At 43.9% G+C, this 22,656-nt stretch overlaps 1 protein-coding gene across 11 annotated transcripts in view; it reads right to left on the bottom strand.

Moving 5' to 3' along the window:
- Positions 1–10,517: 10,517 nt before the first annotated feature.
- epb41a (erythrocyte membrane protein band 4.1a) overlaps positions 10,518–22,656 on the bottom strand; it is a 116,167-nt gene continuing 104,028 nt past the window's right edge. For 9 of the 11 annotated variants that reach the window (XM_042012246.1, XM_042012245.1, XM_042012251.1 and 6 more), the window contains one exon: positions 10,518–11,518. In XM_042012246.1, the coding sequence (XP_041868180.1) occupies positions 11,285–11,518 (234 nt within the window). In that variant the 3' untranslated portion in view covers positions 10,518–11,284. Of the gene's footprint in view, positions 11,519–22,428; positions 22,532–22,656 lie in introns of all 11 variants that reach the window. The other 2 variants (XM_042012252.1, XM_042012256.1) reach the window with 1 other exon arrangement.

Here is a 22,656-nt window from a genome sequence, read left to right as displayed (position 1 = left end):
AAAGCTGGGGAAAAAGACAAAATATTCATTATCTCCAGCAGCTGGAAGATAGACGGACATGTAACCACGTCCAGCTCCATCCAAGTTTTTTCCCCCCACTTTCACAGAATTCCTTCTTCACTTTTGGAAGATAATTAATAATTTGGTCTGATGCTTTTGTGTGTTTTATTAAACATAACTAACACAGCGGTGTGTCGTTCAGCCATCGATGACATCTTAATTCATGAAGAAGAATCATATTTTTTGGTGCCCATTGAGAATCGACTTTTTCAAACTTCCAAACTAACATTTTTTTGTCTAAATTTATATATAAATCTGGGTCAATGTTAGGTTCAGGGACCGGCACCGCACCCAGTCTTTGGTGGGTCCCCCCTGTTGCTCATATCTTTAGGTTTTGTTGGGTTTTTATCAAATAACACATTTTTTCATGATCATTGATCCTCCATCATCATAACACCCTCTGAGACAAACCCTGTACTTCATGGATGTGTCAGCACCCGTCAGCCAAGTTGTGACGAGTCTGTAGAGCATCTGTGTTTCACACAGACCTTCATGTAACTACTGTAATGAGTTGGGCTGCAAATGGGAATCCACAGAGACTGGAGAAATAATCGTGAGTGGATCTCAGTATGTTTCTGCTGTCATCATCAGAGCTCTGCTGCCAGCATTTGTTCTGCTACTGATGATAAAAATATACAGGAAGTCCTGCACTATCAAGGCGAGCTGCAACGCCGACAATCTGTTACACGGAGCTGCCAATGGGCAAAGAGGAAACAAAACACCAGGCAACAAACACACTCAGCATCTCCCCCACACAAAACTCAAACAGGCACACGATAGTGACATGAAGCCAGTGAGCTGATGGTAACATTCAGTTTTTATCCCCTTCAGATGTTCAGAGATAAACATAAAAACTGAATCTGGTCCTTCAGCTCAGAGCCCTGAGCAGGACTAGACTGTCCACATCATATCTAATACTTCATGTCAAAAATGGGGATTTTTTATTTACTATGTGTATATTCTGTTAATAAATAAATAATAAATAAACCCAAACCAGCGATACTGTTCTACACTCCACTTTGGGAAGGAGAGGCATCACCCACTGAGCAGACAGGTGCAGGCTGGATTTTAGCCGCCAGAAATAGAAGAAGACAATGTTCTGTGTATTTAAAGGCAGCATACAGAACGATGGACACAACTGATACCAGCCAGCAAGAGAAATTTTAAATCAAATTAATCTGGAAATGTCCCCGTGGTTCTATCTGACGTACATTTCAGGTTCTGCTCAGTTTCTTTAAAGTGGTAGGTGTTGTTAAATTTTTAAAATGCAGAACTTTGACTTTTTAATATTTACTGATAATTCCTCCTCCATGCCAGACAGTTCAGGGAAAAGGAGTGGATCACTTCAGAATGAAACAAATCAAATCAAACTTTATTTAACCTTTTTTTTAACAAAAAGTGCTAAAAACAAAGAAGCAATTCGTGTTTATTAAAATAAAACCTTCAAAGCCTTCACACACCAAAATAGATAACATAACACTTTAATAAAAAACAATCATTATAGTCGCTGGATGTTTTTTCTTCTTCTTGCTCCTTTGTTTAATCTTTCACCACCTCTAAGAAGATTGTCCTCCCAACTCCTGGAACTTTGCTGACTATAACGTACAACAGCAGACCCAGCTGGCAAAGGATCCTCAGGGGTCAAGGTGGACTAAGTCTGATAGAAAAACCTGAAAACATCAAACCTGAAAAGAGAGATTTCTCTTAATTATTGAGGAATTACTTTATTGATAGTGGTAATAAGAAAATGAAGCGTACTCAGCTCAGCATGGACGAAGCTCGGTGTCATGAACACATAAGCAGGACTTTATTCTCAGACCTGGAAAAGAAGGTGTAGATAAAACAGGGAAGTTAATTCTAAATTAGGGTTTTGAGCAAAGGTCAGGAGCCATTTGTGAAAAAATGAATTATGCAAATTAGATATTTTGAACATTGACGTTAATTATTGTTTTGATTTTTCTTTTCTATTGAGTTTTATTATTTTGTAGTTCATTCTTTTAGTCTGCTTGAATGAACTTATAATTAGATGGATGTTATCAGTGCTTGAAATGTTTTGATTCGTTTTATTTTGGTATTTTTTTCCTTTCTAAGTACAATATTGGGGGAGACTGTCCGAGAACCCCAACGTTCTGAAATGTGCAGACATGAGCAGTAAACTTGAAGTGGATGAAGTGCCAGTTATTCCTGTTTCACTGTTTACCCACATCCACCTTTATCCGTCTGCTGTTTCTCCGGTCCAGTCCAGGAATTATAAGCAAAAACATATTTTAAAATAATAATAAAGAATGACATTTGGGATTCGAGGGGAGCCCATGTCGAAAAGGCTCCTCTTGGCAGAGTAAATTTGTTCAGCACAATACAGCAGCCAGACCATCATTGTGCTGTCGTGATGCTGGACAGGTTAAGAAAAGACTGTAGAAGTTGCTGCCGGCTTTTCTCTAAAGGCAGTGGACCACAATAGCTGCGCCCTTATACATGAGCTCACCTCCTCCAGCAGGGCCATGTAACAAGGAGAGTATGAAATCACATTGTTCTTCAGGAGTCTGTTCCCTTAATAATAATCTTAGGATGATTTCAACCTCTTCAGTGAACTCCTCCACAGACCTCCTATCCTGCACACACTCCCCAGTGAAAGGTTGAACCAGATGTTCTCGAGAGATATTAATGTATGAATGTACAAGGGCAGGATTACTGTTTTCTCTCTGGGCCCTTGTTTCATCATTTAACCTGGTTAGCTCATCTCTCACTAGCGAGCTCTTGTATCTGACTTTGTATTTCATCATTTGGGTCCCTTCTTGTCCCTGGTGCCTCACGGGTGCCCTGATTTGAGAGATTATCTGAAACACTCTCATCACCTTAATCACTAGACATGGCGAATAAAACTTTTAGTCCAGTTCACTTTTTGGGGGTGGTCCCCAGCAACTGGGCCCTTGCAGTTGACATGTTGGAATTACCAGTGACTTCAAAGTGGAACAGATATTTGTTTGTAGTTAGAGATTACATTAAGTTTGTGACAGACAGGACAGGGACAGGTTGTTCACTATGACAGACTGACACACTTCAGGTACTGGCTGCTGGTTCAGGTGCACCCTCAGATTCCCTTGTTCCTGTTCTCCATCTACCAACTCCGGACCTCTTGAGCCAGTTCCTGCAGGTTTTCACTGCATCCCTGCTGCAACACACCTGATTCAAACGAAATAGTCTCCAACAGCTTGTTGTCAAGGTCTGCACCAGCCTCTTAACAACCCATTATTTGAGTCAGGTGTGCTGCAGTATGGACATTGAAGACCTGCAAGAAACTGGCTCAAAAGCTCCAGAGTTAGTGATCACTGATCTACAGGATGCAGGTTTACCTGTTGGAGCATCCAGTCACGGCGGACTGTTCTGGAAAGTGAAGCTGACAGTACGCCATGTGTCGCTCAGGTTTGTAAAACACCAGTTCGTTTCAAGGACTTTGCTGCTTGTCACTGAATATCATTAAATGCCAGTTTTGCTGATGAATGTTAAATATATGTGGAGTTTTTTTGCTAGAGATATGAGAATAGTTTAACCAAAGAAAAGAAAAAGAGTAATTTGAGGTTGACACCGTGTGAGATGTGGATGCTGTGGTGTCAGTGATAGCTGGTGTATGACAGACCATAATTTGATTTTTGATATTGGCTGATTTTGTTGCTGTTGTGATGCCAATGTTATAGTTCTGAAACGAGGATGTTTCTTTTTGTGGGGTGGGAGGAACGTAAAGGATTTAGTGTTGTGTTCAGTAAGCAGTGTATTTTTGGTGTTTTATTTTGAACAGCCAAACCTGAAGTCAGGGCAGTGATTATGGTTCGATGCCGCAAAGAAAATAAAGACAGCTGTCTTATTATCTCAGTAGTATTGCTTTGTGGTATTATTTTTTATTAGGGTCTGACCGATATGGATTTTTTGAGGCCGATACTGATTCCGATATTTGGCAGAAAAATATTCCAATTACCGATTAATCGGCCGCTTAAATAAAAAAAAATATATAATGAATAAATTTCATTTTTGGGTCATTAGCGCTTACACCAACAAAAATATTAATTACATGCAGAACATTTTACTGTTTCACAATTTTTTGTCCTTAAATGTTTAACTTTCCAACAGAAGAATTTCCAAAAACATACAACATAGTATTAAATAACTGGAAAATTAACCTTAAAAAAGTGTATAAATGAATTGTATGAATGAATGATGAATTAATTAACTATATCTTGTTTTGTACTTCTTGTTGATGTAAATTAGAAGTAGGTTAAAGTACAGTTGGTAAAATATATATAACTAACTAACTATATATATATATATATATATATATATATATATATATATATATATATAATATAGATACCACAATAATTCTTATATATCACATAAATCGTACATATATGCAAATTGTTATCTTTTATGTTTACATTTTGCAAAAGGGCTAAATAAAGATTTTATGAGATTTTTTGCTCATTATTTCTTGGCTCAGTCTTTATAAAGAGTTCATGTCTAAACTGTTCATTTGGTTGATGTAGAGGCTAAAAGCTTCTCACAGCTCAGCTCAGTGATAGACAGCAGACTTCAGGTGTTTCCCAACTCAGGGTCGGCCCTCTTCGGAGTGTACAGACCCTTAGTGCCACTGGGTGTGTTGATAATGTACGACCGTGGTGTCCCTGCTGGAGAGACTACCGACCCCTCTTGAGCTTGTCCTTTAACCCACACATGATCGCCTGGTTGTAGCTGAGGCATGCTACAGACCCTGTATCTCATATTGTAGTTTTGTGTCTGTTTTTGTCAGAATTTTTTCTCAGTCATTCTCACCTCCTCCAAATCTGGCCATTTTGGGTCGAGGTGGGAGGGACGACAGGAAGTGGCGTTGTATTTTTTCCCCCCATGAGAAGCTCTGCAGGGCTGTGTCCATTCGCCAGCAGAGCCGCACGATAGGCCATGAGGGCAAGGTAAGGATCACCGCCCTTCTTCAGAATCGTCTTTACCGCTCTGTCAGCTTCCCCATTACTTTGTGGGAAGTGGGGACTGGACGTCACATGACCGAAGCCCCACTCAGGTGCAAACTCACTGAAGAGTCCGGACGCAAACTGTGGTCCATTGCCACACCTTCAGACGTTGTGTGTGTTAGTCTTGCCACTTCAAAGTATCTTGAGTAATCGACAGTGACCAAATATGTCAAGTTCGCAGTCTGGAACAGGTCAGCTCCAACAGTGGACCATGGTCGTGGAGGAAACTCTGTGGGTTGCAGAGTTTCCCTGTAATTTGTTCCTTCATGACTGCAAATGTCACAGTCGCTCTGCTCCCCATCTCTGGAACTCTCTTCCCCCTGATATCCGTACCATAGACGCTCTTCCACTCTTCAAATCACAACACAAAAAGCATTTGTTCAGACAGTCCTACATCATCTAGTCACTCACTCACCATCTTTGTTTCTCTCTGTTCTGTTTAGGCGTCTGCAGTGATGCGGACTCTGCATCGGTCTGTCGTGGTGAAGAAGGAGCTGAGCCAAAAGGCAAAGCTCTCGATTTACCGGTCGATCTACTTTCCTACACTCACCTATGGCCACGAGCTGTGGGTAGTGACCGAAAGAACAAGATCGCGAATACAAGCTGCTGAAATGAGTTTCCTCTGCAGGGTGGCCGGGCTCTCCTTTAGAGATAGGGTGAGAAGGTCGGTGATCCGGGAGGGGCTCAGAGTAGAGCCGCTGCTCCTCCACATCGAGAGGAGCCAGATGAGGTGGCTCGGGCATCTGGTTAGGATGCCTCCTGGACGCCTCCCTGGTGAGGTGTTCTGGGCACGTCCCACCGGAAAGAGGCCCCGGGGAAGACCCAGGACACGCTGGACGGACTACATGTCTCGGCTGGCCTGGGAACGCCTCGGGATCTCTCCGGATGAGCTGGTGAATGTGGCCGGGGAGAGGGAAGTCTGGGTTTCCCTGCTTAGGCAGCTGCTCCCACAACCCGACTCCGGATAAGCGTCAGAAAATGGATGGATGGATGTTTTTAACCATTTTAATGTTCTTTTGTACAGTGTCCTTGGATGTTTTAAAAGGGGCTTTTTTTTTTTAAATAAAATTGTTGTTATTATTTATTATTATTATTATTATTATTATTATTATTATTATTATTATTATTATTATTATTACTACTAGAGTTTCAGCGTTTGGGTCATACAGTGCAAGACCTGGCGGTGTTGTTAAGTCTGCCTTGATGCTGTCAAATGCCTGTTGCTGTTGTGGTCCCCAGACACACTCATTTGACTTCCTCAGAAGATCTCTGAGTGAACGTGATTTTCCCCAGGTCATTCCCAGCAAATGTCTCGCTTCACTATTATCACTGAGCTCGGGCATGGCTTTTACTGCACTCACTTTATCAGGGTCTGCGCTGACCCCAGTTGTCTCAATCACTTGACCCAGGAACTTTATCCTACTCTGTGAAAACTCACACTTATCGTTGTGTGTGACTTCTGCTTCCTGCAGTCTTAACAGCGCTTTTTTTCTCTCGTCTGTGTTGCTCCCCAGATGAGCACATCATCCATCTGACATAAAACACCTCCAGGATAAATGACATGCGCTTCTGGAAATGTTCAGGTGCTGATGAGATCCTAAAACACTGGTGTGTGAAGTCCATCCACCACATAAACCTCCTCTTTTGTTGTTTGTAGCAAACTTACTTGTCACCTTCAAAGGTGTCCGCCCTGGTCCACACAGAACCCTTGTGTTTGTTGTGCTGGCTTTTCCCGTACAGTTTAGCTGAGATTGCAGTAACGTCTACTCCTGTGTCGATTTTGAACGTTGTGTGAACGCTGTGATTGTCCATCATTGTCTGTCATCCATTGGCTTCCTACTGTATCTTCTTACAGGGAACCTAAAAAGGCAATGTCATCATCACTATCACTTTGGCTACACTGGCTTGTCTTATTCTTTTGGCTCTGCAGACTCGAGCATAATGTCCCTTTTTCTTGCAATGGTTGCACACTCTTGCTATGAATGTCCCCTGGTATCGCCACATCTATGATTTGGGTTTATTTTTTCCTGCAGAATCTTTTTTAAAGCAAAGCTGCCTCGAACTTCTCTTTGTTTGGAATGTGTCCCACTTTGCTGCTGCACGTGTACTCTGTCAAGCTGAGCATCATTGGTTTCTGTTTTAAAGTGGGTTTAGAGCATTTCCTGCTGCTGTGTAACTTGCTCACTTTGTTGAGCTCTGGTAATGGTCTTCTCTAAAGTTAAGTCAGGATCCATTTGTAATTGCTCATAAACGTTTGTCTCTCAGGCCCACAACCATTCTGTCTCTCACCATCTCATCATGTAGGACACCATACAATGCTCCGCCAGACAATGTAGTACTGTGTGAAAGCTATCTGCAGACTCGCCTGGTTCCTGCTGCCTCAGATTAAACCTGGCTCTCTCAAAGATTACGTTTCGGCGAGCTACAAAGTAAGCATCCAGTTTTCTTTTAATGGTTTCATACTCACTCGTTTCCTCAGGGCTCAGGTGGAGGGAAACCAATACTGCTTCCTCTCCCACACAGTAAATTAAAACCATTTACTTGATTTTCGTCCACTTGTGTCTCCAGACCCCATACTTATTTATTTATTTATTTATTTATTTACTTTGAATCACGGAATCTATGTAATCTTACTGGACCTGACTGGAGGGGACAGAAAAAGAAGGAAGACGGCAAAAATATGCAAAAGGGAAAGAAGAAAGAAGAAAGAGGAGACAAAAACACCACAGACAGAAGGAAACGACCTTCAATCCACACCATCACCAGACAACAAGCTGTTACACCTGTACATGAACACACCAGAAAATTTCCTACAACTTTTACTGAAACCAGAGCTGCTAGTCATTTAGAGTTCTTAAATAATAACCAAATCAAAAAGGCATGTCACAAAAGTAGCACAAAAGCAACCAGATTCTAACTCGCAGAATAAAAGTAGAATTATCTCTTAGTATAAAAACCCACTGGACAACTCAGTGACTGTGTCAGCATGCAGAGCATGAGGAAGAGGAGTAATCAGTGATGAAGAGTGGTGAGTGAGATTGTGCAAATGCGACCACGCCTCCATGGAGGCCAGAGGCAGACCAGGGCCAGAGACCCGGGCCCTCAGCAGCAGACCCGGAGCACCAACCCAAGCTACCCCACCACGAAGACGACTCCAGCCCCACCCGAAGGGCGACAGAGGAGAGCCCCATCAAGAGCCCCCCACGGCTCTGGGGCACAGACGCCAGTGGGCCAAGATCAGCAGCCGCCGGCCCCACCAGGGACCGGCCACCCAGGGCAGCCCCAGCAAAGGGTCCCTGCTCCCTGGGACGTCCCCCAGTGCAAGACAGGCCAGGAGCAGCCGCCCCCCACGACCGGGCCATACAGCGACTGGCAGGGGGAGGGGGACAGCGGGAGAGCCCAGACCCACAGTAAACAATAGAGTAAAAATAGAGAGCTATTCAATATCAGTCGAAGAATTTAATCCACTTCGCCCATTTGTCCGCTTAAAACTAAAACTTTTCCGACGGTGAAGCCTGGAACGGGCTCATGCTGCGGCTTCCTGGTAGCATGAGCAGCTAGCTCGCTGTCTTCTCGGGGGGGGGGCAAAACAGTGGTGTTGTGCAGCAGTTGACCGATAGAGAGGCTATAAGCTTCTCACAGCTCAGCTCAGTGTAGACAACAGACGTCCATGCTGTCAACTTGGAGCTTTGTTTTAAACTGTCCTCCCCCAGAACATTAGTCCCCACCAAAGGTTCCTACCTCCATATTTCCATTACCTCTACATAAACATATAAATTAAGTGTAGTTTTCTTTTCCATGATGTAAACATTTTAAAGTTCAACATCCTGAACATGCTTCAGTCTGGTTTTGTTTTTAATTTAAAAGATCGAACAGGAAGAAAATGACATTTTTCTCATTTTATCTGATTGGATGAGTTTGAGTTAAATCAACTGTGATATTGTCTCATATTGATCAACAGATCGTGAATAAATGAAATATGAGAACAACAAACATTAGATCAATATCATGACGTAACCAAACTGGCGGCTTCCTCTTTTAACCTTTTGACACTAATTATCACAAATTTGCATCAAACTGCCTCAGCTTTTTTTTCTAAATCATTTCATTTATTTTTATCAGGGCTGTCAAATTATTAAAACTTTTGATCAGATTAATAACAATTCAAATTAAACACAAATTTAAAATTATTTCAAAATGATTAATCACCATTTGAGAGTTTTTATATGCCTGAAACCTGTCCGTTTTTACTGCATCGTATCAACACTTACAAATATTTAATGTTAACGGACCGTCCCTTGGGTAAATGTCAGATGTCCAATGGTCAGTAAATGCATCATGTAATGTATGCTGTATGTTGTTCTGCATCATCTCTACCATGTTCTAGATCATAATTCAGAATTCATACATCATCATCTCACCAACCGTCTCCATGGTGATTATTTCTGTCCTAAAACCAGCAAATGTGACAACTAAAGTTAAACAGCCGACATTGATGAAGAAACTCTGATAAAACTAATGATCTGGATAAAAACAGCTTTTTCCTTTTACCATTGAAGTGTGTTTGTGCAGCAGGGATAAAAGTCCTACAGCAGCATCACCCAAAGTAAACACCTGCTGACAAAATACATCATTGGCTGCTTGTTTTACTAGTTTTTATTCACTTTTTTCCTGGTCAGTTCTTCTGTCTGGCCCCCATCAGAACTTTTCTAGACCCGCCCCTGCATGGCTGAAATATAAACCCTGTCTTCCACCAGCAGCTACTGCGTTAGAGAAGCTCCTGCCAACAACAAGACTTCTGGGTGAATATGTGAACCATCCTCCTTCTCAGCTGGACGATAAACAAAGGCAATGAGAGAAAAGCCGATCAGCTGATCACCGACAGCCATCGCTGCTCAAACAGAGACGACCACAGATCCTCTAGAGCTGCTGCAAGTTTAAAAAAGAATGCGGGAAAAGTGTGGATGTGGGAAAAGAGTGTGTGTTAAACACCCCGATTCTCCACGGAGGCGACGTCCATGTTGCTTCATTAACGCTGTTTATTCTGAAGTCCATCTATAGAGCCAGCTGGCTGCAGCTCCACATCCCGCCGTGATAACAGAGAAATGAAGGATGGATGGGGCTTTTTACACATCATTTACATAAGTAATTAACGCCGTTAACGTGTTATTTTTGACAGCCCTAAATTTTTATAGATTTGCTATTATTTGTGTATTAGTCTTTATGGTATTTACTGATTATTATGAATTTATTTAATAATGAATTGTAGTTTATTCAAGTCTTTTGTTACTTATTCATTGTGTTTCATATAATGGAAATAAACTGAGACATTAAGGGCAGAGACATAAACTGGCTGGTTAACATGGTCGCTGAAGTTTTAACAAACTACAGATGTCGGTGGATAGATTTGTGCAGTTTAATGAAGAAATGATTCAGTCCTTATTTTTAACTAGTCAACAATTTATTATCAATCAAGCAGGTAAACAAACATTGGATTTCTGTCTCCATGGATGAGTAGACACTGTCCATTTGGTAGGAGATAAGATTGAAATGTTAAATAAATTCAGGAACACTAGACAATAATGCCATGCTCAGTAGAAATGACTAAAACGATCAAACTGGGATGCTGTGCTGGCTCTAAACCTAAACCATGAAACACACAAGAAAAAGACAGAGCTGGAAACAAAGAAAGAGGGAACTTCTTTAAGTACTCTGTCTTTATGAGACACCAGTACTACAACAACAACAGCTAAAACAACCAAAAGATGTAAAAATCAGTCCACAGATGTCTGAGCTTTTAATAAGGTGATAGGCAACCCCCCCACCCCAAACCCCCCCACCACCCGCTTCCATAAAATTAATCTACCTATACATGAATTGAAAAAATATTTTTCACACTTAGAGGGAAAATAAAATACTTACTGTACATTATATAAGACTAAACTTTAAATTAAAGAAGGATGCTCCAGTACCAACAATCCCAATCAATATCAGCAACAATCCTGATTTCTGTTTTCAATATATAGTTAAAAAACTGTCGACTTCCAAGTTATTGATAACCAATTCTGATGGTAAGAAAAGCCGTAGAAAAATAAAGAACCAGTTATCTCCATATTAAAAGACCAAATGTCCTTTGATTGTTTTTCCTTAAAATCTCCACGCAAACCGGAGAAAAGTAAATCCACAAATGCTGCACCCCGATTAGACTAAAAAGATTTGTTTTTATTCAAAACTCCAGCAGTTGCTCTGTTGGCAATAAATAAACAACAGGGGGATTGTTGGGAATACTGGAAGAGTTCTTGTGAATCTCCTGGTGAAGACAAACTCCAGTCATGGAGGTGAAACTTCAGCCGGCTGGTCGGGTCTGGTGTTGACAGGTCAGTGTGGGATGGAGACACAAGAGAGGAGGAGGAATGTGAGCGGGACAAAGTGTGGCTGATCTAGGAAAGGTGGAAAAAAAGAGAAAACAGAAAGATAAATCTTTAGTGGATTTCATCAACCGGACTTTTCTCTTTAACCCCTAAAACTCCATGAGCCGGACTGGGGACCAGCTGAGAGATGCAGCCAGGAAAGGGTCACTGCGTTCGGTCAGTCAGCCCCGTCCTGACCGCTGCGACTTGACAATGAACATTCTATTAATTAATCAAAAAATAAACACTAAGCAGTTGAATGTATTTATTTTTCCTGTATATTTGTCCTTACAAGCGACTTGTATGACGAGAGGATTAAATGAAGGCTGGAACTTTCTCTACAATCCGGAGCAGCGGCTGCATGGACAGGAAAGGAGGAAATGAAATGATCCAGGCGACCCAGACCCTCCAGCCTGTTACCTGTGCAGGTCTGCAGCTGGAACAGCCTCTCAGTTACTGATCCAGCTAAAAGAGACGATCTGTTCAGTCTCCTGTTGAATGTCAGCCATTTCTGCCAACTTAAAACCTTCATTTCCCTCCCACAGCCTCACCCACAGCCAGGCAGCCACCAACAGCTGGAACCTGCTCAGTCCTGATTGGTCAACAGGCGAGGACCTGGCCAGGACACGCTCTGAAAGGCCACGCCGTCATTTACATAATGAGGTAGAAATACATAAAGAAATGTAAAAGGAGACATGGAAATGTGGAAAGGAAACAGAGAAATGAATATGCTTAGAAAAGAAAATATGAAAGAAAAATAGCACAAAATAAATACTGACATAAAAATAAATAAATAGAACTGAATTGACACGTAAAAGTAAATAAATAGGAATATTAACATAAAGTTAATTTAAAACAGCTGGAAATGACAAAAGAAATTTGTATCATGTTTTATAGGTTTCTTAATGGGATTTTTTCACATTTTGTTGTATAATTTATTGGTACATCAATTTGTTTATTGAGCCATTTTCATATTTCTGTATTTATTTTTTAACTTGACCATTTCAGTCCTGCATACACCAAAACAAGAAAGCAGAATTTATTACTAACAGAACTTTGTAGAAATAACACACAGATCAACAGTGACCAAACCTTTTCTCATCTCATCGTTCTCTCAAGTCTTGGCTTTCAGGAGAAAAAATATTGTTATTGAAACAAACACACAACAGAAACTATTTCCATGTTTCCACTTTTTCCTCATTTCCAGTTATTCCTGCTACTATTTACCTGCTATCCTCACTAAACCAACTCCAGCTCAGCTGCTTTGTGGCGCCACCGTGCATCAGAAACGTCTTCTTGGCTTTATTCCAGCCATAGAGGAGCATTATTTTTCTTCTTTTCACACACACATAGAACTTTCTGCTCACTGGTTGATCTTTGGCTGCTCCTGATTGGACGTTACCGTCAATCTAAGCTCTCTGATTGGTGGAAAGTCTGACAGGAAGTGGCTTCATCATCGTGTCCAGGTCTAAATAGAGGTCTCTTTTTTTTTTTTTTTTTAACCTGTCTTGTCCAGCATCGTTGCAAACAGAATGATTGTCTGGCTGCTGTCTGGTGCTGGGCAATTTTACTCTATCAAGCAGGGATTTATACTACATGTATAAAGTCCCTCTTGATGAAAAACTTTATTAAATCAGACTCTTAATGCTGGACTCGACCGGAGGGGACAGAGAGAGAGAGAGAGAAAAGAAAGTAGAGAGAAGAGGGAGGGGAGAGAGAGGGACAGAAAGGGTGTGGGGAGTGCGGGTGGGGACTTGAAACATCATACAGAAGACCATGTAATCCATACTACTTACAACATATATAGCTACGATCATCCTAGCCAGTAGGTCATTACACAACTAGTTGATAATAGTAACAATAATAATAATAAGAGTAAGAGTAATAATAATAATAAGAACAGAAATAATAAAAAAAAAGAAAAAAAACATGACGCACACGGCGACGCAAAGACTGTGTGGAGACGTTCAGGAAGGAGTGACCATGCAGAGTGATCATGCAGATGCCACCTCACTTGAACAGAGGCCAGAGTCAGGCCAGCGGTCCCGAGACCCAGGCCACCAGCCCCCCCGCAGGCAACAGATCCCGACCGGTCCACAGAGACGACCACTCGCCCGCCCAGGAAGGCAGCAGCAGGAGACCCCAGCAGGAGCCGCCCCGCAGACACAGGGCACCGGCCCCGGCGGGCCGAGGCCAGCAGTCCCCGACCCCCCCGGGCACCGGCCGCCCGGGATAGACGGGGCAGAGGGCCCGGGCCCAGGAGCACAGGGACACCCCCCTCCCCCACAGGCCGAGGGCCAGCACGCCACCCGGGGGGACCCGGCCCGCCCAGACGGCCACCACCAGAGGCCAGCCCCACACCCCAGCGCCCAGCCGCACACCCCGAGAACCAGTCCTGCCCCCCCCCCCAGACCAACACACACACACACAAACACACACACTCTCCTTCCACTCCTCCATTTATCCTCCCACGCATACACCATTCAACCCTCACATACTCTGTCCTCCCACACACACACACCATCCTTCCTCCCACACACTCACCATCCTTCCACCATACACTCTCCCACACCTATCCCATCCTCCCACACACACATCATCCCTCCACCACTCATCCTCCAACACATACACCATCCTCCCTCTCACACACCATTCATCCACCTTCACACCTCCCATACACACACACACACACCTTCCTTCCACTACCCATCCTCCCACACATACATCATTCTCCTACACATACACCGTCCTCCCTCTCCTACATCAAACATCCACCTTCACGTACCCCATCCTCCCACACACACACACCACCCCTCCATCACCCACTCTCCCAAACATACACCACTCCCCCACACACACACCATCCTCCCTCCCATACACCATCCATCCTCCCGCACACACACCATCCTTCCACCATCCATCCTCCCACACACTCCCCCATCCCTGCACCATACATTCTCCCACACATACCCCATCCTCCAACACATACATCATCCCTCCACCTTTCATCCTCCCACACCCACACCACCCCCCCTCCCACACACCACGCATCGACCTCCACACACCCCACCCTCCCACACACCATCCCTCCACCACCCATCCCCCCACACCCACACCACTCTCCCACCCACACCCCCCCCCCCCCCCCCCCCCAACACACACACACAAACACCATCCCCCCACCACCATCCTCCCGCCACCCCACGCCACGGGGGGACAGCCCCAGCCAGGAGGCGAGGAGACACGAGCCAGGCCCCCAACCCCCCACCCCGCCCCCGCCCCCCCACTCCCCACCCCCAAAACAGCACCTTCCTCCCATGGCCAGCAGCCAAAACCCCCCGGGACAGCCCGCCTACGCCCCGGGCCAACGCGACAGGCCACCCGGCCCGCCCCGCCCCCGGGCCATCCATGGAGACAGGGGCGCTTGAAGACCCCATCCCCCCTCCCTCCCCCACTAGTGATGGAATATATTATGTGCTGTTTGCAATTAAAAAAAGAGGGTTAAAATTGGGGGGCAGTAACTGCATTGAGGAGGGGGTGGGGCCACCTGAGCAGTCCCACCCGCCTGACCTCGCATGTTCCACCCCCCAAAACGTGTTTGTATGTTGCAAATGTTATTTGTGCTCAGTGACTAAGTGGAATTAAAAGCTGGGAGGCATGCTGCCGCTCGGCGAAGCAACAGGGCCACTATGATGACCCCCCTGCCCCGCCCAGCGCAACAAGCACACCTCCCACAGCCCTACCTGTGTATGTAGTGAAGAGTGGGGGAGGGGAGGGGTCAGGAGATGTAGGTCCAGAGGGGAGTAAGCCTCCCCCCTGGAAGACGACCCGCCAGTGGCTTAGGGCGCCCCCGTCCCCCGCCGGCCCCGAAGGGCGTCACAGGCCCGGAGCAGGCACCCCAACCCAGGCACGCCACGAACCCCCCCAGGGGCCAGCCACCAGCCCAAGGGGCCACTTTCCTCTTTCTGAGTGGGAGGGGGGCGAGGCAAAGGAAGGGAACCCCAGGCCCACGCCCCCAACACCCGGCCAGGGTGCCCCCCAGAGGACACGTCCTAACCCCCAGCCACTCACACACCCTCTCACACACCTCTATACACCAACACCTCAATACGTGCACATACCTCCACACACACACTTCACGCACATACCTATAAACACACACACCGGTGCCCACATACACACACACTCTCATACCCCTCCATACACATACACCACTACACACGCACTCACATACATACCTGCATATACACACAAGCACCTCCATACATACTCACGCCTCCACCCACTCCTTCACTCCTCCACACACACCTCGACCTCCACGTGCACACACTCATATATACACACCTTCACACACACCCACACACACATCCCACATAGACCTCCACACACACACCCGCACACCACTCACACACACATACACGCACACACCTAGACCTTCATACACACCCACACACACATACAGCACACACATCCCTCTACACCCACCCACACACCAGCATACCTACAGACACACACACACACACACACCCACCTATATACAAACACACCCCCACCCAGGTTCCGAGGCTGCGACCAAGCACCAGGGCACGGACCAACCCCCGGCACGGCACATCCGGACGGGCCCAGCCCCCCCCAGCAGCGGCAGACCCCCCACCCCCAGGAGAGGGGGGAGACCCGACACCCCAGAGCCCGGGGCCCCCACCCGGCCCACCCCGGGCCCGACCAGCCACCCGGCCAGGGGCCGACGGACACCGACCCAGGCACCCCGGCAGCCACCCCCACCGCCACGAGGCAGTCCCACCCCGGGGCCCACCCAATGCCGCCCGCCCAGACCGGAACCCCCAGCCGACCCAGCAGCGGAGCAGCCGAGATCCCCACCCAGGAGACAACCGGAGACCCGAAGCCACCAGGGACCCCCCACCCATATCCACCCCCATCCCAGCGAAGCCGCAATCCTCCACCTACATTAGGTGATGTAGCCAGTCACAGGGGACCAGAGGGAATGAAAGTCATCTGATTGGTTCCTGGAGGAGGCAGACATTGTCTCAATGCTGATGTGATCTAACAGGAGATTTCTAAACTGCTGGATAGACAAATTATTCTTATCTTTCCAGTTCACAAGGATAGTTTTCTTTGCGATGCATAAGACTGCGAGGACCAAGTTTATGGAGTGTATTCCTATGTTAGTGTGAACCAGGTCGCCCAGTAGGCAAAGTGTGGGGTTTGCAGAAAAACTGGTTTTAAACCATTTTGAGAGATCTTCACACACCTTAATCCAGAACCTTTGGACAGGTGTGCAGGACCACAGCGCATGGATGTAGCTATCAGAAGTGTTCTCAGAGCAGTGTGGGCAGATATCTGATGGTGAAAGGCCCATCCTGAACATCCTGTGTCCTGTATAATGAGTTCTATGGAGAATTTTGAATTGTATTAGTTGTATATTTGAATTCTGAGTCATTTTAAACGTGTTTAAACATATTTGTGACCATCTTTTCTGATCAAAGTTATTAGATAAATCATCTTCCCATTTTGAAGTTGGGAGAGATATCCTGTCTTCTAGCTTTGCAAGTAATCTATATATTTTTGATAATAATTTTGGAGTATTAAGATTCAAGAATTCTGCTATTCTGACAGGAAGCTGCAAGTCTAACTGTACAGGGGTATACTTCTTACATATAATTGATTTTAGTTGGTGGTACTCTAAGAATTTATTGCTGTTGATTCCATACTGTGAGACAATTGTGTTGAAAGATACAAAGTTTCCATTTTCTATTATCTGTCCTAACTGTTGTATTCCTTTAGTCTTCCATTGAGTGAAGTTTATCATCTTTTTGTTCTGCAGGATGTCAGGGTTGTTCCAGATGGGTGTAAGTCTACATGGAAAGAGGGAAGATCTGGTTATCTTACAGAATTCCCACCAAGCCATTAAGGAAAAACGGATGTTAAGGCTTTTAAAGCACTTATATGGTTTAATGGTTGAGCTGATGAACGGCAGGTCAGAGATGACTAAGTCCTCACACAAAGCCTGCTCCACATCTAGCCACGGCTCATCCAGATAACTGGGTTTGAGCCACATTGAGATGTACTGCAGCCTGTTAGCTATAAAGTAGTGATTAAAGTTTGGTAGATCCAGTCCTCCTCTATCTTTAGTCTGCTGTAAGGTTTTAAGACTGATACGTGACGGCTTGTTTTTCCAAAGAAACTTGGATATGAAAGAGTCCAGAGATTTAAACCAACTGGTGGAGGGTTTAGTGGGTATCATTGAAAATAAATAATTAACTTTAGGTAGAATCATCATCTTAATGGTGGCAACTCTCCCCATTAGTGAGATGGGTAACGCCTCCACCGTAAGAGATCATCTTCTATTGTTTTTAGTAGCTGAACATAGTTTAATTTTGTTAAATCTGATAATCTGGGGGAAATATTTATACCTAAATATCTAATGTTTCCTGTCTGTATTTTGATATTAGGAATGTTTTGCAGGTCACAGTTGATGGACATGGCTGTAGTCTTAGATCAGTTAATAGAATAATCAGATATTGATGAGAACTTATTAATAACTGTGATTGTCTCAGAGAGTGATGTTTGTGAGTTCTGAAGGAAAAGTAATACATCATCTGCATAAAGACTTATTTTATGTTCTATGTTTTTGCCCTGGATTCCTTTAATTTCTATATTTTGTCTAATAGCAGCTGCTAACGGCTCTATGAAAATGGCAAAAAGTGAGGGGGAGAGTGGACAGCCCTGTCTGGTGCCTCTCTGTAAGCGGAAGCTTGGAGAAGTTTGATCGTTGGTTTTCACACATGCATTTGGGTTATTATATAATATTTTAATCCACTCTATGAAAGCAGGTCCAAACCCAAATTTGTCTAGTGTTGCAAATAGAAACTTCCAGTTTACCCTGTCGAAGGCTTTTTCTGCATCTAGAGAAATGATTGTGGATTCTAGATTATGTAAAGTAGAGTAATCTATGAGGTTAATTAGTCTACGCGTGTTAGTAGATGAATGTCGACCTTTTATAAAACCTGTCTGGTCCGGATGTATTATAAGAGGGGTTATTTTTTCTATCCTTCTGGCAAGAGCTTTACTAATTATTTTCAGGTCTACATTTATTAAAGATATGGGACGGTAACTGGATGGAAGTGTGGGGTCTTTGCCTGGTTTTAGCAATAGTGTTATATTAGCTAAGTTCATATTTTGCGGTATTTTTTGTTTTTCCTGTATTTCTAACAACATATTATAAAATGTAGGAGTTAGCGTTGTCCAGAATTCCTTGTAAAATTCTGCTGAGTAACCATCTGGACCCGGGGCTTTATTGTTGGGCATATGTTGGAGAGCTTCGTGGAGTTCATCTACAGTAATAGGTGCATCTAAAGTTATTTTATTTTCATTTTTTAGTTTTGGTAGATTAATGTTGTTTAAAAATTGTTCAATATGTTCATCTGTTGGATTAATCTGTGATTCATATAATGTTTTATAGAAGCTTCTAAACGTGTCATTTATCTTGTCTGGGTCATGGCTGATGTTTCCGTCTTGATCTTTAACAGAGGAGATTGTTGTTTTCTCCTTGTTTGTTTTTAGTTGATTTGCTAAAAACTTTCCAGATTTGTTACTATGTTCAAAGTTCTCCAAGCGAAGTCTTTGCACTAAAAACTGTGTTTTTTTATCTATAATTTCTTTAAGCTGCAATTTAGTTTTCCTTATATTATTCATTGTGTGCTCTTCGGGGGAAATGCGGTAAGCCTCCTCCAATGATTTAATCCTGAGTTCTAATTCTAAAACTCTTGCTGTTTCCTTCTTCTTCTTATGTGAGGAGAAGGAAATTATTTTCCCTCGCATTACTGCTTTTCCTGCTTCCCAAAGGAGACACGCTGAAGTTTCAGGCATGTCATTTTTTTCTATATAAATTGACCATTCTTTTTTAAAATAATCAATAAACTCAGGATCTTTCAATAAAGAGGTGTTAAATCTCCAGCTTTTACCAATCGGTTTATTATTTTTGTTTCTCAGACTGAATGAAACTGGTGCGTGATCGCTGATGCTGATTGGATGTATCTGAGTCTCTGAAATGTCGCCCATTAGTGAATTACTATTTAAAATATAATCTATTCTAGAGAAGGAGTGGTGAACTGAAGAGAAGAAGGTGTATTCTCTTAGTTTAGGATGGTGAGAGCGCCAAGCATCGCAAAGACCAAAATCCTTCATGTACTGTTTGATAGTTTCTGACGACTGCCAGACTCGATGACTACCTGATGTGCTGCAGCGATCTTGTTCAGTCAAGACTACATTAAAATCACCAGCTAGCACTATTCTGTTATCTGAATAATTCTGGAGTGTAGCAAACAGGGAGTGGAAAAAGGAGGGATCATCTGCATTGGGGCCGTACACATTGGTAATACATAATTTGATATTACAAATAGATAATAAAGTTATCAGAAATCTGCCTTCCGGATCCACTACTGTGCTATCTATGTCAAAATTTAGTCTCTTATTAATAAGAGTAGCTACTCCTCTCTGCCTAGAATTATAACAGGCTGAGTAAACATGAGGAAACTGAGCTGTTTTAAGAAGATCTATGGTTGAGTTTGTTAAATGAGTCTCTTGTAGTAAGACAATGTCAGCCTGCAGCTCCTGTAATTTATTAAAGATCTTCAACCTCTTCTCCCTGGAACCGGCTCCATGTACATTCCAACAGACGATTTTTAACATGGTTATTGTGAACGGTTTAATGCTTCATGCGTGTTACTGACGCGTGTGTCTTTGTGCGCCCCTCTTGCGTGTTCGCGCGTGTTTGCATGCAGCCTGATTGCGCGCGTTTGTCCGTATGTTAAATGTCCGTATATGTAGCCTACCTTAATGCGTGTTCTCTCATACAGTAAACGCGAGTGTTTATATGTATCATGTATGGTGCGGCTGTGCGTCCTGACGGTGTTGCGTGCGCTGCTGATATTACGAGCTGGATTACAATTAACAGTGAAGACGTGAAATAGAAAGATAGTGAAAAGTGAAAAGTGAGAAGAGTGGTGAAACAGAAAAAAATACATCGATCTAGGTGTAGAGGCTGTGGTGAGACGAGCAGTGTGTTCTACTGTCAGTGATCTATAATGGCGAGTTAAGAGTGATCATTTGGAGAGATTGACTTACAGCACCTGGGATCAGAAGAGCCACGGAGTGACGTCCGGGTCGCGGTACAGTTGTCCATTAATAAACAGTTTATCCACCGCGATGACAGCGCGAGCGCCATTAGCCATAGATTTCCTCCTGATGGGAAACAGGACTCTCCGTCGGTCCAGAATCTCTCTCGGATATTGGTCGTTTACTCCGAAGTTGGTCCCCTTCAGTTAGCGGCCCTGGTTCTTCACCTGCTCCTTCTGTTTGAAGCTGACGAACTTCGCTACTATGGGTCTTGGTCTGCTGGACCCGGGTTTCCTCCCGCCGAGCCGATGGACTCTGTGAAAGGAGATGTTTTTCACCGTTTCCTCCGGGAGCTTCAGGTGGGTTTTGATGAAGTTTTTCACCGTGGTCTCGGGGTCCTCCTCCGTCTGCTCTGGAATCCCTGCAAATACCAGGTTCTCTCTCATGCTCCGCGCCTGCAGATCGATCACCGTTTCCTTAATCTTCTTATTTTCATCTGAGAGACGGGTCAAGCCCTCGGTGAGGGATTTTACCGTCTCTCTGAGACCGGCATTTTCTGCAGCCAGACTTTCCACCTGCTTCTGGCTGAATTCTAATGATTCACGTAGCGCCTGGAACTCCTTGTGGAGAATTTCTACCAGACTCAAACGCGCATCAAAACTACTGAGTTTCTTATCTATAGAGATCAGAACATCTGTTGAGTCGTTCCCCGTTGGTGAAATAGCTCCAGGTGAATCCTCATTTCGCTGTCTCTTGGACTTAGATGCGGTGGAGGGGGTGGAGGTGTTGTTTGGTTTCCCCATGACGATTCTGTCGTAACAACGATCTATAAAATCTGTCAGGCTGGCCAAATCCTCCCCGCTGTGCTCCAGAGTGTACCTTTTAAAGACACTATAGTCCTACTTTAAAGAATATTTTGATTAAGTTGGCACAAAATACAATCGAATGAAAGTAGAAATGTTTGGGCGCGCCTAGTTTGAATCTGCCGTCTCCCCCGGAACTACGTCACCTACAGCATTAGCGTCACTTACCTTATTGTTATTGAAACAAACACACAACAGAAACTATTTCCATGTTTCCACTTTTTCCTCATTTCCAGTTATTCCTGCTACTATTTACCTGCTATCCTCACTAAACCAACTCCAGCTCAGCTGCTTTGTGGCGCCACCGTGCATCAGAAACGTCTTCTTGGCTTTATTCCAGCCATAGAGGAGCATTATTTTTCTTCTTTTCACACACACATAGAACTTTCTGCTCACTGGTTGATCTTTGGCTGCTCCTGATTGGACGTTACCGTCAATCTAAGCTCTCTGATTGGTGGAAAGTCTGACAGGAAGTGGCTTCATCATCGTGTCCAGGTCTAAATAGAGGTCTCTTAGCAACATAGTAGTGATGGTGATGTTTTTATGGTGAAATGTGATAAATAATGTTATCATGGATCATTGTGGATTTACCAAATAGATTCTGTGGATAACCATATTTTGTGTCTAGAATGTCAACCTCTTGGACGGGATATGAATGTCTAAGAAACATCCATACAATACCTAAAGGGTAGCTATAGCTCACAATTTACCCCACAGAGCTACACACCACTGTTCATGGAAAATTTATAATGGTATAAGTGTAAGCAATTGGGGGCGCCAGAGATCTAGTGGAGCTTTAAGGGTCAACTGACTGCAACAGTTAAACAAAGTCCACCATTGCCCAACAATCCTAAAACTCCTTATAATAATCAGATCATGTGTTAAACATTTATTCACACATTCAGAAATGGATTGATAATAGATGCTGAAGAGGTCACTCACCTTGTTACTCTGGAGTGATCTCTGTTTCTTGGTGAACAACCACTTTGGTGACAGACATGTCTGGATGCTGCTCTTTAGCCTCTTTAATGGCCTGAGCCAAAGCCTGAAGGGCAAAGTCAAATTCAAGGTGTATGGTCAGCAGATTTATCTCTCACAGTAAATAAAATCCTTTTATTCTTTGTCCACTCCGAGTCTGCTAACTCTGCTTCTCCGGCTTCAGGTTTTACA

The sequence above is a fragment of the Melanotaenia boesemani genome, chromosome 17, assembly GCF_017639745.1.
Source record: "Melanotaenia boesemani isolate fMelBoe1 chromosome 17, fMelBoe1.pri, whole genome shotgun sequence".
NCBI classification, from domain to species: Eukaryota; Metazoa; Chordata; class Actinopteri; order Atheriniformes; family Melanotaeniidae; genus Melanotaenia; species Melanotaenia boesemani.
The sequence above is the reverse complement of the archived record's forward strand: the minus strand, read 5'-3'. Positions and strand labels throughout refer to the sequence as shown.